General features: G+C 33.7%; 1 protein-coding gene across 2 annotated transcripts in view; it reads right to left on the bottom strand.

The window, feature by feature from the left end:
• The window catches only part of NEK1 (NIMA related kinase 1), a 216,246-nt gene that overhangs the window by 23,198 nt on the left and 174,923 nt on the right, over positions 1 to 18,125 (bottom strand). For both annotated transcript variants that reach the window (XM_029938932.1, XM_029938937.1), the window contains 3 exons: positions 11,396 to 11,484; positions 10,301 to 10,548; positions 2,203 to 2,354 (listed from right to left, as the gene is read on the bottom strand). In XM_029938932.1, the coding sequence (XP_029794792.1) occupies positions 2,203 to 2,354; positions 10,301 to 10,548; positions 11,396 to 11,484 (489 nt within the window). The remainder of the gene's footprint in view (positions 1 to 2,202; positions 2,355 to 10,300; positions 10,549 to 11,395; positions 11,485 to 18,125) is intronic.

Genomic DNA, 18,125 nt, shown 5'->3' with positions numbered 1-18,125 from the left:
CAACTTACATTTATATAGTACCTTAGTTTATTAAGCAGTTTTATTCTATTACTAAAATTTTATCTACATATAACTCACTTTATAGACATGGAAACTGAAATCAAAGTGTTTAAATGTTTTGCTCAAGGCTACACAGTTAATAAATAGCATAGAAAGGGTTGAAATCTCACCACTTTCATAATCCCCCAAAACGTACTCACTGACTTTATTTCTCTTATGATTTGACTCTTTCTTCTAATGTGGCATGTAATGGGAAAAGTCTGCATATTAAGAGTTAACTGAGGTTTTAGATACATGAAATTTTCTGAAAGAGATTATGTACCCACACTGAGGATTTCATCCATTAGAAAAGCTGATTAAGACCTTTCTCTAAGTTTAGATTCCAATCAAATAAACAAGTATTTACTGAAGAGCTAAAATATAAATGGTATTATGCAAGATCTTAAATGAATTTTCCATTAATGGAAAAGAAAATAATCTTTTAATGTAGAAATATTTTTATTTTGTATTCATGTGTATGCACTTCTACACTTTGAAGCAGGTGTAGAAAAGCATAGCATCTATTTATTTATTAACTTTTTTTATTGTTTATTTATTTTTGAGAGACAGAGAGAGACAAAGCATGTGTGGGGGAGGGGCAGAGAGAGAGGGAGAGACAGAATCTGAAGCAGGCTCCAGTTCTGAGCTGTCAGCACAGAGCCCGATGCAGGGCTTGAACTCATGGACCACGAGATCATGACCTGAGCCCAAGTTGGCACTCAACTGACTGAGCCACCCAGGTGCCCTGCATAGCATCTACTTAGTGAGAAAGAGAGTATGTCTAATCTTTTGGATCATCCTACTAGTAGCATTTAAGTTAATTACATGACTAACACAGCATGCACATGCACTATGTACTACTGTAACAATCTCTTGATTCAGTCTTCTAGTGGGCAGCCTGGAGGACTCAGTGTCCTCCACAGATGGTATTAAAAGTCAGTGGGGCTGCTAAGTCTGCCATTATAAGAAAAGTATAAGACTAACATCGTTTTTGAAAGAAGTGCTCAAAAAATTATCTTATATGTAATTTTAAATGTGGCCCTGAATTCACATTTTAGATTTTCTTATTGTATGACCTTGGGTGAAGTTTGGACAACAAAAAAAGGAAACTTTTTTTCCCAAGGAAAACATTAAGTGAAATTTCCTGGTACGGACTAACTTACTTTTAAAAATAGCTTGGTTTTCAAATTTTTATTTTATTTTTTTAACTTGGTTTTGAAATTTTTAAATTAATATTAAAAGCTTCTAACTTAAATTTTAAAATAAAATTGTATCATCAACTAGTACTTAAAAAAACACAAGCCACAAACAAGCTATTTTTGCAGTCAGGTAAAAAATAGTGAATTTAGGGACACCTGGGTGGTTCAGCTGGTTGGGTAACTGATCTTGGTTTCTGCTCAGGTCATGATATCATGGTTTTTGAGAATGAGTCCTGCATCAAGCTCTGTGCTAACAGTGCAGAGTAACATGAGAGGGCTTACTTGTTTCAAAGAAGGTGGAAAAGGATTATGTCTAAGGGGCTATCAGTTTCCACATTTCTCAGAAGCGTTGGTTAAATTTCCCTCCTTGATTCTGGATTCCCTGTGCATCATGATGAAAGGAATTTTGGGAAAGCAATGAAGTATATGTGAATATACCTATACAAACAAAACGAGTCAAACTGCTAACTCTCCACTGCCATAGTTTTGAAATCATACATACAGGAGAGAGGTTTAGAGGCTTTCTGGTCTTTCCCCTGGGCAACTATGGAAAAGTACGTATTTCACAATTTTCCACTGCAGTCCTTGTATCATGTGATATTAAACTGTTCAACAGTCATCATCCTGCTAATATTCATTTATTTAAACAACATTTATTACACATGTAGCATGGACAAGTCAAGATCCTAGATATTCAGTAATGAGTAAGAAAGAGAACACACATAGAAATTATTTTCTTATATTCTTCAAAGTGAGAGGAAGTCATTATACTACTTAGAGGCAAATATACATATCAAAACTTGCATGACTGTACTTTAAAAATGCTGTAAAAAGATAAAGAGGTAGTGAAAAAAATCAGTTACAGATCATTTATAAAAACTGTCTAGGTGAGTCATGTCTCTAGAACTCCTATAAACTCAAAAATTCTGTTAGTGCTAATATTTGTTAATGACATCATGCTCACATGTCTTCAGAATCAGAAGGTCCTTCTTTAATATGCTCATCTTCAATTTCATCTATTTCAAGATTGTCTTGACATACATCTCCTACAGTGGGAACATCCATCAGTGTTCTGAACAATTTTGAGAGATCTGGAAGTGAACATGTCCTCAACATCTAAAAAAGTTAACAGATTTCTTAGTAGGAGTAAGATCATTAGAAAATAAAAGTGAGATTAAAAAAATTAGAAAGTTAGAGCTAATATTAATTTTTTATTTTATATCATATATTTAGAGCTAGAAGCTCTAAAGGTGACTTGTCCAAGATTAGAACCTAATTTTCTTGAATTTCAGTTATGTATTTTTTCAGCAAGGAAACTAAACTTTCAAGTTATGCCTGGGTTTCAACATACAGGGATTTACTTAAGTTATCGTTAAAAGGCAGGGAGAGGGATTTAGTTGGGGATGCCCAGGGAATGGAATTAGAAATATGTCAGAAATCAGGCATTGCCAGAAACTGACAACTTGCTCCTTCTCATTCAAGGCCTGTGTTGTCCCTCTTTTACCATAGCTCTGCTAAGCCTTCCTCTCACACTTTCCTATGGGCAACCCTCCCCATATTTCTTGCCCAAATCCTGGACTGAGTTAGTCTGAAACTTGGCAAAGCATCACTACCCATAATTGGTGGCCCTTCATATCATTTATCCTAGGAGCTGCTGGCTAGGCTGCATTGGTTAAATAAGGAACTTCATATGGGTGGGAGGGGGGGAAGCCTAACATCACTTCCCTGAACAATGGACTGTAAGTGGAGCCTTTCCTACAAGAAGGCAAAGCTGAAAAGACAGGTACTTGATGTTCATGCTGAGAATCATGTGAAAAGAAACTGACTTAAGAAAAAAATAATGCACAGTTGAGGTGTTTAAATTTTGAATTTGTTTGTATAATACCAGGAATAACAGAAATAGCCTGCGTCCACTAACCTATCAGCAGTTAGAATGTGATGGATAGAACAATAAAACAAATATCTATATATATGAGTCTCAGAATTGGGTTAATAACCCTTAAGGAATCTGTGGATTTAAAACATAACTCCTAAGGCCCTGGTAAGAATCCTACACCAGACTGGAGACTGTGAAGAAAACACAATGTTTAGCATATTAATGAAAATTTATGTACTTCGCCAATTTTATTGGTACAATCTGTTTTCGAGAATAAAAAATGATAGCTTTCCATTATTTGAACATAATTTACATATTACAGCACTTGAAAAAAATGGTTATGAACTACAAGATGGTGAAGATACATTGCTTGTCAAAGCACTTCATAATGGTGCTGAAAATATTTTTTTCTGAATCTCACACTGTAAGCAGAATTTATGCTTGACTTGTTTATTATTTTAATGGCTTGAACCATATATATTATAAACCAGCAATATGCAAAATATGCATTCAGTAATAGTTTCTCTATATAGATACTAATCAATAAAAATAAAGAGTATATATGCATTATATACCTAAATTCAAGGGGATGCTACCTAAAGATGCAATATTTTTTTAGATTGAGATAAATTTTAACTCTGGTAAAATAATCTCAATTCTAATTTATTCTTTTCACTAGTTAAAATAATTTTCCCGACATGGGAGCCTGGGCAGCTCAGTTGGCTAAGCATCTAACTTCAGTTCAGGTCATGATTTCCTGGTTCATGGGTTTGACCTGTGCTGGGTGGGCTCTGTGCTGACAGCTCAGAGCCTGGAGCCTGATTTGGATTCTGTGCCTCCCTCTCTCTCTGCCCCTCACCCACTCACATATTCTCTCTCTCAAAAATAAACATTAAAACATTATTTTCCTAACTTAATTTAAAATAATACAGTTAGAAAGAAATTTCAAGAGGTATGTAATTTGACAACTTTCCTCTTGGAATAGGTCTATATACACTCAATCCAACAGCTTATCTGCCCTATACTGAAAACCTCTTATGTTCACAGTCTTCTTTGACAGATTTTTAGATGTTTTGTTGTTGGTTAAGTTCGTTTTTTCTCAAAAATGAAGAGAACCACGTTAGTGAATAAATTAAGTACTAATGTGTTAACAGAACTTCACATGAAATTCTACTTAAAAGAATTATGTCAACTCACGGTTTTATCTGTAGTATTTTTTCAATAAAATTATGAATTAGCAATACTCCAGTTATAGACTAAAATGGATTATAATGAACATATTTACTTAGCTTCTGCTTACTATAATTAAAACTGTAACACTGTAACCCTAGAAATAGCTTCTACAAATATGTCCTCACTTCAACCCATAAACCAAGTGAAAAGTGGTTCTAAAACATTAAAAAAATTACAAACATTTAGCAAAGGCAAAAATTATAGACATTATCTATGAATTAATATCTTAACAAATTAAAATAAGACATTTAAGTCACATATGCTATTGGTGAATTACACATTAATATCCACCCTCCCCCCCCCGACTCTGCATTTGCTATAACAAGTAAAGAAATTCTCAAAGATCAGTTTTCCACTCCACTCCCCAGATGAGAAAACTATCAGTGGAACACATTTGGTGTCTCTCCACCCTGTATTCATGATCCTCTAAAGTGAGGGAGGTCTAAAGTAAGGACAAACAACTCTTTTATTTGGTAACGTAGCCTGTGTTCTTACATAAGTGATATTATGAGAAGATCACATCTTGAGACCATTTCATTTTGAACTATTACAAATTTACCTTACCTTACTTGATAAATCAAGTCACTCTATTATAACTACCTTATGAAAGCTGCATTTACAGTGTTTGTTGTCAGAAATAATACAACCCAGAAGACAATATAATTCTAGACCCAGCAGAAGTACTTTTTCAAAATGAAAGTGAAATAAAAAGGTTTTTAAATAAACAAAAGCTGAAAAAAAAATTCATCACCAACCGGGCTACACAAAAATGTTAAAGGAAGTTCTTAAAAGTGGCAGAAGTGATACCAGATAGAAACTTGAATTCTACACAAAGTAATGAAGAATGTCTGAAATGGTAAATATATAAAGACTCTCAACTTTTACTTTCTGTAAAAGATAACTGAATGTTTAAAGCAAAAATGATAAAAATTTATTGTGGTATTTATAACATATGGACATAATAAGTATGACAACAATGCCAAAAGAACAGACAAGAGAGTGGAAATGGAAGTGTTAAATAAATGTTAAATACTGTTGTTTTTAAATATATTTTAATGTTTATTTATATTTGATAGAACACAAGAGAGGGGGAGGAGACAGAGGAAGACACAGAATCTGAAGCAGACTCCAGGCTCTGAGCTGTCAGCATAGAGCCTCGATGCAGGGCTTGAACCCACAGACCATGAGATCATGACCTGAGCTGAAGTCAGTCGCCCCGCTGATTGAGCCACCCAGGTGCCCCAATACTGTTCTTAGGTTATACGTGAAGTGGTATATTAAAGGAAAATTGTAAAAAGTTAAAACTGTATCCTGAAAACTGAGAATTATAACTATTTGAAAAGGTCTAATTTTATAAGCAAATAGTAGAGATTAAATAAAATGCTAAAAATACTCAATTCAAAAGAAGTGAGAATAAAAGTAAATAGGAGCAGAAAAAGTGATAGACAAATAGAAAACAAATAGCAAAATGGTAGGTTTAAAGTCAATCATATCAATAATATATAAAAATTACATAAAAAGTAAACTGATCACTTTAAATAAAAGAGAGTGTCAGGCTGGTTAAAAAGCAAGACTTGACTAAAGGATAGTTATAAAAATCCACTTTATATATAAAATCAGTGTGATTAAAAGTAAAGGATGTAAAATATATATACCTCATAGACACTAATCATCAGAAAGCTGGAATTGCTATAATAAAACTGGACAAAACAGATTTCAGAAGAAAGTGATATGAACAAGAGTAAAGTGTCATTTCATAATGATTAAAGAGGTCAATTTTTCAAGACTATATAAAGATTATTAACTTGCATTCAACTGACTGGAAATTTTAATACTCTTTTCTCAGTAACTGATAAGTAGAAAGGCAATTAGTATGGAAACAGAAGATGAATACCACTATCAAACAAAAGGGGACACTTCACAACAATAAACTTATCAATTCAACCAGAAGACAGCAATACTAAATTTTTATTCACTCAATAGCCAAGTTTCAATACACATGGAACAAAAAGAGACACAAATGAAAAGATGGATAATTATGTAAGTATAGTGTTTTCAATCTTTTCCCATCAAATGATATAACGAGACAAAATAGAAAAAAATAATAAAGATAAAGAAGACTTGAACAACACTATCAACCAATTCGACTTCATTCTTGACATTTACAAAACATTTCACACGATGATAGAAGAACACGCATTCTTTTAAGGAGATCTGTCAGAGGAGAAGCCACCAGTAAAGGAGACTAGCGGGTGACTCATGGGTGCAGAGGAAAATATGATATAAAGGAAGCCAAGATATAAAAATGATTTTTAAAATAAAGTGTATATCAACTCTTTGGAAGAAAAAAGTCAAGAAAGGTAAGAGAAAAAGGTATAGGGAATTTGGCAATGTACTAGTAATTGATTTGACAAGAGCAGTTTTAATGGAGGAGTGGGATGAAAATCATATTGGAATATATTTGGAAGTGGAGACTGCATAGATACAACATATTGAAGATATGTAGTTCTAAGAGGGAACATAGAAAAGGGGTGGTAGGTGTAGAAGGAATGTTGTCAAGAGAAGTTTGCTAATTATGATGGGACTTACTAGAACATGTATGTTGAGGAAATAATCTACTCTAAAGGAAAAAGTTGATGATACAAATGTGACCAAAGTAAAGGAGTTAAATCTTAAGAAGGTGAGAGAGGTTAAGATCCACTTTAAGAGGTGAGAGAAGTACAAGAAGGATTTCCTTTAACAAAAGAATAGAAAAAGAAAGGGTCGTCTGGGTGGCACAGTCTGTTAAGTATCCGACTCGATCTTCGCCCAGGTCATGATCTTGTGATCTTCAGACTGAACCTCGCTTTAGGCTCCTTGTTGAGTGTGGTGCCAGCTTGGGAGCCTGCCCCTCCCCACTTGTACACACGCAAGTGCATACTCTTTCCCTTTCTCAAAAATAAACATTAAAAAAAGATAAGTAGCATAACTTAACATTTTTTTAAAAAACTTTTAACAAAAATCTTTGTTAAGAGCTCAAATTATTCCACTTAATAAACAGATTATCTAAATGCTTAAAAATAAATTTTACCTTTTCTTCACATTTCAAGGTCACCATTATGAACATCAAGTATTTACTATTTTGGCCCAGTGATGAACTTTCATGACCTCAAAGATTTAAGGGATAGGGAGGTATGGCCTTCTGTCCTTGCCTTAAAAGGCTACAAACTGCTTTGACTTTCTAGGGTTTTTTCTTGCCCTTCCTCTCACTTATTCCCCTACATGAAATCTGTTTTGTTGTGCTTACTTCCCAAGCAAGCACTTCTAAAGATCTACTAAGCCTGAACTAAGGTCATGAAAGAAAATCAAACAATAAAATATATTATGCAAGGAATATTATTTTCTTAAAGCTTATTTATATATTTTGAGAGAAAGAGACAGAACATGTGAGCTTGGAGAGGAGTAGAGAGATAAGGAGAGAGAGAGAGAGAGAGAGAGAGAGAATCCCAAGCAGGTTCTGCACTGTCAGCACGGAGCCCAATATGGGACTTGAAACTACTAACTATGAGATAGTGACCTGAGCCAGACGCTCAGAGCCAGATGCAAGAGTTGCACACTTAACTGACTGAGCACCCAGGCTCTCTAGGAATGTTAACTTTATACACAGAATAAGTTATTAGAAATCTCTAGGCTAAAGACAATTAGCTATACACATTGACTACAAAGGAAAGTGTATGAATTATATGATAATCCTTTCTTGTTCCATAAGTAGGCCTTATTCTCTCTCTCTTTTTTAATGTTTTTTAATTTATTTTTGAGACAGAGAGAGACAGAGCATGAACAGGGAGGGGCAGAGAGAGAGGAAGACACAGAATTGGAAGCAGACTCCAGGCTCTGAGCTATCAGCACAGAACCCAACAAAGGGCTCAAACCCACGAATATGAGATCATGACCTGAGCTGAAGTTGGAGGCTTAACCAACTGAGCCACCCAGGCACCCCAGTAGGCCTTATTCTCTATCTCTGAAGATCATAAACTTGTTTTGATAGTTTACATCTTTGAAAGTTTGACTGCTATTAGACAAGTAAGAGAATTTAGCAATCTCTGAATTTAAAATAAGATTAAGATAACACTCCACAGAATAAAAACATATCCAACTGGAAAACTAAATTGAAAATCAAAATGACATATTTAAAAAACAGCCAAGGATAAAAGAATTCAGGTAATTCATTCCTATATAGACTTAAATATCTAAAAAATGTCCAACATCAGTGGCAAACACAGAAACACAAAATTTTAAAAATATCATCACTCATTCATTAAATACACAATTTTTAAGTGAATGATAACAGTTGGTGCTCTTTAGAGTATAAACCCTCACTACTACTGAGGCATTATGAGCTATTTTTTTTAATGTTAATTTTATTTTTGAGAGAGAGAGAGAGCACACATGCACATAAGTGGTGGAGAGGCAGAAAGAGGAAGACAGAGGATCCCAAGCAGGCTCGCACTGGCATCAGAGAGCCCAATGTGGGGCTCAAACTCATTAACCGTGAGATCATGACCTGAGCCAAAGTTGGAGGCTTAACCAACTGAGTCATCCATGTGCCCCCTTGTAAGCTATTTCTTAAAGGAAAATCAGGCAATGTACAACTTTTTGAACTCTACTTACAGAAATTTATTTTATGAAAAGAACTGTGGCTATTGTCAAAGATATGTATAAGTGGCTAAGGCACAACAATAAAAACAGATTAGTTAAATTATATATAGCATAGCAGTACAATGGAATTTATGGTCATTATAGATGATATGAGACATAATTTGATGATATGACAAAATGCTATTTTTAAAAAATGCTTATTTATTTATTTTGAGAAAGAGAGAGAGAGCACATATGAGTGGCTAAGGGACAGAGAGAGAGGGAGAAGGAGAATCCCATCCAGGCTTTGCGCTGTCAGTACAGAGCCCAATGTGGGGCTCAATCTCATGAACTTTGAGATCATGACCTAAGCCAAAATCAAGGGTTGGTCACTCAACAGTCTGAGCAATCCAGGTGCCCATGACAAATTGCTATTTTTATAATCACACATTTTTTAATAGTAACATTTGTAATAATTTTATAATACATATTAAACAGAAAAGCAGGTTACAAAAATATGCATAATAATCCATTTTGGCAAAAAGTTTTATATATGTAAAAATTACACATATAAAATATAACAAAATATATGATTCCTTTATATTTTAAAATGTTCTACAGACATAATATTGTAACTTCAAAGCTATTTTCCAGAAATAGCAAGTGAGAAAAGATAAGAGGTTTGAAAATCTTTTGCCAGAAAGTGCATATGAATATCTTATCTATTAGTCCTTCTACATACAAAATAAGCAAACATCACTTCTTCCATTTAAGATATAATGCGTGGGATGCCTGGATGGCTCACTCGGTTAAATATCAACTCCTGATTATGGCTCAGGTCATGATCTCACCATCCAGCCCCATGTTGGGCTCTGGGCTGACAGCGTGGAGCCTGCTCTGGGTTGTTTCTCTTTTCCTCTCTGTCTTCTCCTCCCCCATGTGTGTGCTTGCTCTCTCTCTCTCTCTCTCTCTCTCTCTCAAAATAAATAAATAAACTTTAAGAAAAAAGGATGTATTGCTTAAGTTTAGTCTCAGCCTAAAAATGGAAGTTGGGTTGAGTAGTGAGGGAGACAGTGTAAGAGGGTATAAGAGAGATCTTCCGCTTAAATAAAAGTAGACCCATCAAAAGAGTCCTGAACAGAGAGCCAGTGACACAGGTTTTGTCCTCGTTGTGCTCTCAGTGGCAAATTCTTTTTAGAATCCCAGATGAGAAGATGAAGGCTTTCTGTTGTGTATGTTTAAGAGATTAAAACTCGGTATTACGGTTTATTGAAGACAAACAATACATAAGAAATGTTATCACAACAGATATTTTCCACTTGAGGTGCATACTTGCCTTTGGGTTGTTTGCATCAAATAGACCAGTTGAAAGTCCAATCAGCAAGGAATTCTTGTTTTTATTTTTTGGTGGTGAATCAGAGCGAGATCGAAGTGGAAAGGATTCTTCTGGTGAACACAGAATTGATTGAATTTGAGAGACTACGTTCAAGTGTTTTGAAGGAACGACTCTTTGGAAAACTGGTTCTGGTTGCACAGATTTATCTACATCACATTTGGAGTGCTGAGAGTCATCTATTTCAGGTCCTATGGTATAAAGGAAAGATTCTGTGATAAGTCTATATAGTACTTAAATAGTTTCACATGATATTGAAAAAAGCACAGTATTTAACATGGATTATAAAAAAACTCCAGTTCTATAGAAAAACAAAACCAAAGTAAATAGGTGATTATATTACCTTATAAATAATCTTTGATAGGATATAAGGTTTTATTTTCAGAAAGTGGATTAATTTGCTACATACTTCCATTAAGTGCAAAATATGTAGACACAAATGTAAGGAAATGTGAAAATACACTGTTTATACACTCATATTTAGCTCCAGTTTTCCTTGTCCCTATAGGTTAGATAGGAAAAATTATATTTCTCATTTTTATTAATACTATTAAAAAGACAATTTACTTAATGTTCTTAGTAGACTAGTGTAATTTTAGCAAGCAATTCTTTTTGTTTTTGAACATTCAATAAAATAATTGGCCAAAAAGGTTTTTGAGACAGAGAGACAGATCATGGGCAGTGGCAGGGCAGAGAGGGAGACACAAAATCCAAAGCAGACTCCAGGTTCTGAGCTGTCATCAGCACAGAGCCTGAAGCAGGGCTCAAACCCACGAGTGGTGAGATCATGACATGAGTCGAAGTTGGATACTTAACCAGCTGAGCCACCCAGGCACCCCCTCACCAAAAAGTTTCATTGCCCATGCTGCCAAACAATCCAGGCTTATTAGTAAGAACTTAATGCTCTATGACTACTACATTTTTTAAATGAATGAGGCGACTGACAAGAAATGCTCTCTATTAATACATTGCCCAAATAAAACAGATTCATGTTAACAACCTTCCAGAAAGTATTTAGTCTAGTACAACGAGGCTTACTTATATCAACTTCACTAAGGTGGTCCACATTCCTTGAGATTCTATCTTCAGTAACTTCATTTTGCTGAACGATGATCCTATCTTCCAACCTGCTCAGATAGATACATCAGTAGAAATACAATTTACTAGAAATAAAAGCACTCTTAAAAAAAAAAAAAAAGAATACAAGTTCACCAGCATTCTGTGATCCCTTTTCCAAATATTTTTCTCATGTGTGTGCAGATATACATATTTTTCTCTCATAAGCAGATTGTATTTTTTACCATATTAAAACCTTCACCAATTACAGTCAGTCCCAAAAGCCAGCCTCACCACTTCTTGTGACTGTGATTCCCAAAATGTGCCTCTAGACATTAGGAACACACAGAAACTTGTTCAAAATACAAATTCCCAGGGCCTAGCCTGGACCTATAAATCAAAGCTTTGGGGGATAAGGCCCATCAATTTATTTTAATTAATAACAAAATAATTCTAATACTTGTTAATGTCTACGAACCACTATTTTAAGCAATCAAAATGCCCCTTAATAGCGGAGAATATAAAACAATACTAATACTATAAAATATGCAGCTGTTAAAAAAAATGAAATAAATCTATGTGAAATGCTATAAAGAATGACAGTTAATATATTATTAAGTAAGCAAAGTAATCTGCAGATTGGTTAGTATTAAATGGTGTTAGGTTTTAAAAAATGGTGTGTAGCACAGTACAAAAAACTAGAATGATATGTTTTAATTCTTGAAAAGATTGAATTAACTGAGGGAAAAAAGGTAAAGAAGAACTAACAATTTTTATTTCAATATAGCTGGGAATTAAATTCATGTATTTTTTTAACAAAAACTTAAAGACTGGAATAATACAGTCCAAGGATTTGAAAGAAACCCAGAAAAAGATGCTCGATATCACGAACCACCAGGGAAGTACAAAACGAAGCAAGATACCATCTCATAACAAAGATAGATGTTAGCTGCACCTATTATAATCATTTTATAATATATACAAATCAAACCATCATGCTGTACGCATTAAACTTACACAGTGATACAGGTCAATTATTTTTCAATAAAAGTGGAAAAGAGGAGTCATTTCAATAGATATGAACTGGTAACCACCCCAAAAAGATATCATCTCATATCTATTACAGTGGCTATTATCAAAAAGAAGTAAGTGGTGGTAAGAATATGGAAAAAAAGGAATCCTTGTGCACTGCTGGTAAGGATGTAAATGGTACAGCCACTATGAAAAATGGTATGGAGATTTCTCCAAAAACTAAAAATAGAAATATCATACAATCCAGTAATTCCACTACTGAGTATTTATCCAAAGAGAACAAAAGCATTAATTCAAGAAGATCTATGCACCTCTATTTTTATTGTAGCATTATTAACAATAGGCAAGATTTGGAAGCAACCCAAGTGTCCTCTGACAGATGGATGTCTACACACATGCACATGTACATGCACAGGTGCGCGCGCGTGCACACACACACACACACACACACACACACACAATGGACTACTACTTGGCCATAGAAAGGAGTGAGATCTTGCCACCAGCAGTGACACAGATAGACATGGAGGGTATTTATGCTCAGTGAAATAAGTAAGACAGAGAAAGACAAATAGCATATGATTTTACTTATATGTGGAATCTAGAAAAAAATGAATAAACAAAGAAGGAAACATAAAGCAGGAAGAGACCTATAAATACCGAGGATAAACTGGTAGTTACCAGACGGAAGGGAGGTGAGAAGATGGGCAAAAGGGGTGAGGGGTAGTGGGAAGTCCAGGGTTCTAATTCTGGAGTAAGTCATGGGATAAAGTCCCAGAACAGAGACACAAGGAATACAGTCAGTAGTATTATGGCAGTGTTGTATGGTGACAGATGGTAGCTCTACTTGTGATAACACAGTATAAATGTACAGAGTTGTCAAACACTGTGTCATATACATGAAACTAATGTAACATTGTGTGTCAACTATACTTCCATAAAAACAACAACAAAAAATAAAGGCACCAGTAACTTATATCTGAAAGCTTGCTTTACAGGCAGTTTTTGTTTCCTTAATTCTTTTTAATCCACCTCAAATTTAAATACCTTTTTACTTTTTCAGTTTTAAATTTTGAAAATGTTTCTAATTTTTGGTTTTCTAAGGTTTTATGTCTAATCATACAAGTAACACTTTTCTTCACTCAAAATGTAATATTCTTTGGTTCCTTAGAAAGTTAAACAGAATTACCATATGCTGCAGCAATTCTACTCCTAGCCCTATAGTCAAAAAAAAAAAAATGGGTGTGCAAACAAAAGCTTTTATAAAAATATTCATAGAAACACTATTTACAACTGTCAAAACGTAGCAACAATCCTGGAAACGAGCCACCATGATCTGCTGAATGCCTACCAATTGCTGAACAGATAAAAATACATGGTATAGTCCATATAATGAAATTTTCAGCCATAGAAAGGAATGAAGAAGTGTATATCCTACAAAATAAACTTTGAAGATATTGTGTATGGTTAGGTGAAAGATGCAAAATACAAAAAGCCACATCCTGTAGGACTGCATATGAAATATACAGAATAGGCAACTACAGGCAGAGGGGAGCTTAGTGGTTGACAAAGGCTGGAGAAAGGGGAAAACTGAAACTGGTTACTTAACAGGTATCAGGGTTTCCTTTTGGAGATGAAAATGTTCCAGAACCACGTAGTGGTAATGGCTGTACAACACTGTGAATGTACTAAATACTACTGAATTATACTTTAAAATGGCTAAAATGGTGATTTTATGTTATATGAATTTTACCTCAACCAAAAAAAAAGTAATGTTCCTTTTAAAATTCACCTAACTGCTCAAATCCTAGCTGACTTTGTACCCATGTGTGAGTAATCTTAGAGTATATACCCAAAAATAAAAGATGTAATTTACGTGAAATGTACATTTTAACAAAACTAAGAAATGGATCTCCAAATTGTTTCTCCCAATTCATATTCATATTCATAACATATCAAAGCTCCTAATTCCCAATCCCTCACCAATATTTGATGCTATTACTTCCCTTCGTCCTGGCTTCATATTATTTTATGAAGAAAGTTTCACTGGAAACACACCTGAACTCTTGGCCTGCCTTTTATTTACTTTTCTCCTTTGAAGAAGAACAAGTATCCGACATTCATACATCCATAGTCTTCCACTGAGTAAAGTCTGTCAGTCAAAGAATTTAGGAGACTGATGTCATTTTTTCTCAATAGTACTGACTCCCTATAATCCATGAAGTATCACACAACTGTATTTACTAACCATATAATGTGGTTTCCTCCCTTGAGAACAATACATATGTATTATTTCCCCATTTTTTTCTCTTGTACTTTTGTCTTTTTCTTATTAATTAGTGTGAATTCTTTATGAATTCTGGATATTAATTATTAGGCTGCTTCCTTACTATTTTTTGACATTTAGGTCTTTAATAACTCTGATACTGTCTTGTTGAAGGCCATTAAAATGAAACTAGCATTGTTTTTCCAAATCGTGTTTTTTTAAGTACTGCATATGCTGTGTAGTATACAGAAACACAGTATTTTTAGCCATTTCCTTATTACTGATTATTTAGACTATTTCAAATTATTTGCTATAATAAGCATTCTTGCATACATTCCCTTTTGCCCACGTTCAAGCCCATCTCCTGTTTTTATAAAGTTGTATTGAAACTGTCACACTCACTTGTTTACATTTCATCTATGGCTACTTTTGCAATACTTAGGTGGAGCTGAATAGCTGCATCACAGACCAAATAATCTATCAGAGGCTAAAATATTTACTGTCTGGCTCTTACAGAAAAAGATGGACTGTCCCTGTTACAGACCATGGCAAAGGAAGAACTTCCAATTACTTTTTATGCAGGAGGCACAACAAGAATAAGAAAATCCAACAATGATTTTCCATAACAAAAGGAACAGCAGATGACTCTTCCAAGTATTAATATAAAAATCCTAAAATACATAAGTACATTAAATAATATGTCATGACCAAGAAGAGTTTACTTAAGGAATGCAGGATGGTTTATATTAAGTAATATACTAATATAATTAATTATACAGTTAACCCTTATACAACATGGGGGATGGGGTACTGATTCCGCCATGCAGTCAAAAATGTGCATATAAAGTTTGACTTCCCCAAAACTTAACTATTAATAGACTACTGTTGACCAGAATCTTAATGATAACATAAAGAATTGATAGATACATATTTTGCATGTTATATGTATTATATACTGTATTATTAAAATAATACCTTTTAATTATTTTTTCAGTATTTCAAGCTACACAATTGACCTACAACGTTTTTCAAATTTTCATGAATCTTTAAAAATTTTCCAATATATTTATTGAAAAAAATGTATATGAAGACTATATATAAAAAGACCAATGCAGTTCAAAACAGTGTTTATCAAAGTCTAACTATATAATAAATAAAGGAAAACATTCATATGAATGGTTCCATAGAAGCTGAAAAGTCATTTAGTAAAATTCATTCCTGACTTTAAAAAAAAAAATCAATAAAATATTGACACCTATCTCAGTTAAAAAGTATAGTCATGCCTAATTAGGTTTAACAACAGAATCGTCTTCACTAAAGTCAAGAAAAACACAGAGATACCCTCTATTTCCAATATTTAACACTGTATAAAAGTTACTAAGACAATTACAGAAAAAAAACCTAGTGTTAAAAAAATTGAAAAGACATAAAATCATCACTGTTTACATATGATAGGATTGTATATCTGAAAAAAGCAAAAGATTCAACTGAAAATCTATCATGAACAACAGCAGATACCAATAAGATAGTGAGGTACAAAATCAATGTAAAGAAATCTACAACCTTCTTGTTACAAGATCTCATAGAAGAATCAGGGCCATTTATAACACCAAACAATGTATCTAGGAATAAGCTTACCAATAAAAGTGTAAAACCTAGATGAAAGAACTATAAAAATATTCAAAACTTCTATCATGTTCTTTATGGACAGGAAGAAAATAAGAGTTGATTTTTCCTTATATTAATTTATAAATTTAACATCCCAATAAAATACCAAGTGATTTTTTTTTTCCCAGGAAGAAGGTGGGCAAAATTTAGTAAATTCTAAATTCAAATGAAATATTACACAAACTAGAATAACCAAGAAAACCAAAAAAGAAGAACAATAAAAGGGAATTAACTTTAAATGATCTTTAAATATTTTACTTTTCAGCCTAAATAGTGTGTACCAGCACAGTGTATAAAGATCAATGGAGGAAAAACAAAAAGACCAATGGAATAGGGGGAAGAAAGCATTAAGAGCAGCTCAAATAATTAAGACAGTTTAGTCCATATTAAAAGTGGCATTTTTAACTGTGCAGGAAAAGATGGACTTTTTTAAAATTATTTTTTAATGTTTTATCTGTTTTTGAGAGAGAAAGAGAGACAGCATGAGCAGGGGAGAGTCAGAGAGAGAGGGAGACACAGAATCTGAATACAGGCTCTAGGCTCTGTCAGCACAGAGCCGGAAGCCGGGCTCGAACCCATGAACCGTGAGATCACGACCTGAACCGAAGTCAGACGCTCAACCAGCCACGCAGGTGCCCCAAGACGTACTTTTTAATAAATGGAGTTGGACAACTGAGTAGCCATCTGATAGAAAAACTAAATCCATATACCAGGATAAATTCCAAATAGATCAAATACTGAAATGTAAAAAGTGCCCATGTAAAATAGTAGAAAACAAGACTGAAAAATTTCTTGAGAAGCTTAGAAAGAACAAAGTATTTCTGAATGATTATTAAAATCCAGCTAAACATGACAACTAAAAAACAAACAAACAAACTTCTGCATGGCAAAAAAATATAAGAAAAAGTGTTGCAACTCATACAATAACCACAGCAAATATTTATGATATTTAACTGTTGCTTACTAATTTATAAAAGACCATCAAATTTTTAAAGTGGGTCAAAGATATTTACAGAGAACTCACAGAAAAGGAAATACATGTGAATCTTAAACATTTGAAAAAATATGCTCACTTTACCAATAATAAGAGATGAACTAAGATATTATTTCTTAACCGATCAAATTGGCAAAAATAAAAAACTTTGATCCTCAGTTTGGCAAGGCTAGGGGAAATGGGAGGTTTCATAATTCTTTCTGAGAATGTAAATTGGTACAAATCCTGGGAAGAACAGTAACTGAATTACAAATGCAAGGTATAAATACACAATTGACCCAAAAATTGTACTTCTTTGTAGCTACCCTATAATATATATACAGGCAAAATTACCTTATGTAAAAGGTTATTCACTGCAACATCATCTGTAATATCAATTAATGCAGAATACTAACTAATGTAGAAGACTTACTGAGTTGTGGTATATCCATAGAAGGGAATACTAAGTAACCATAAAATAAGAAAAAAAGATGAAGCTCTCTATGGCTCTCTATGGATTAATATGAAAAAATTCCCAGGTTACTGACTAAAAATAAAAAAGGTGAAAGTACTGTATACATTATACTAACAACTTCATTTAAAAGGGAGGGAGACTATATACTTTTGTATAGATTAAAAATATCTGGAAGGAGGAGACAATGGGAATTTGCTGGATGAGGACAGAGTTGGAAAACATACTTTTTACTCTATACCTTTATATACTTGATTTCTGAATTACACAAATGCAATATTTTTCCAAAAATTAAATTATT

Source organism: Suricata suricatta, chromosome 1 (genome assembly GCF_006229205.1).
Source record: "Suricata suricatta isolate VVHF042 chromosome 1, meerkat_22Aug2017_6uvM2_HiC, whole genome shotgun sequence".
In the NCBI taxonomy this organism is placed as follows: Eukaryota; Metazoa; Chordata; class Mammalia; order Carnivora; family Herpestidae; genus Suricata; species Suricata suricatta.
This window is presented reverse-complemented; position numbering and strand designations above follow the sequence as displayed.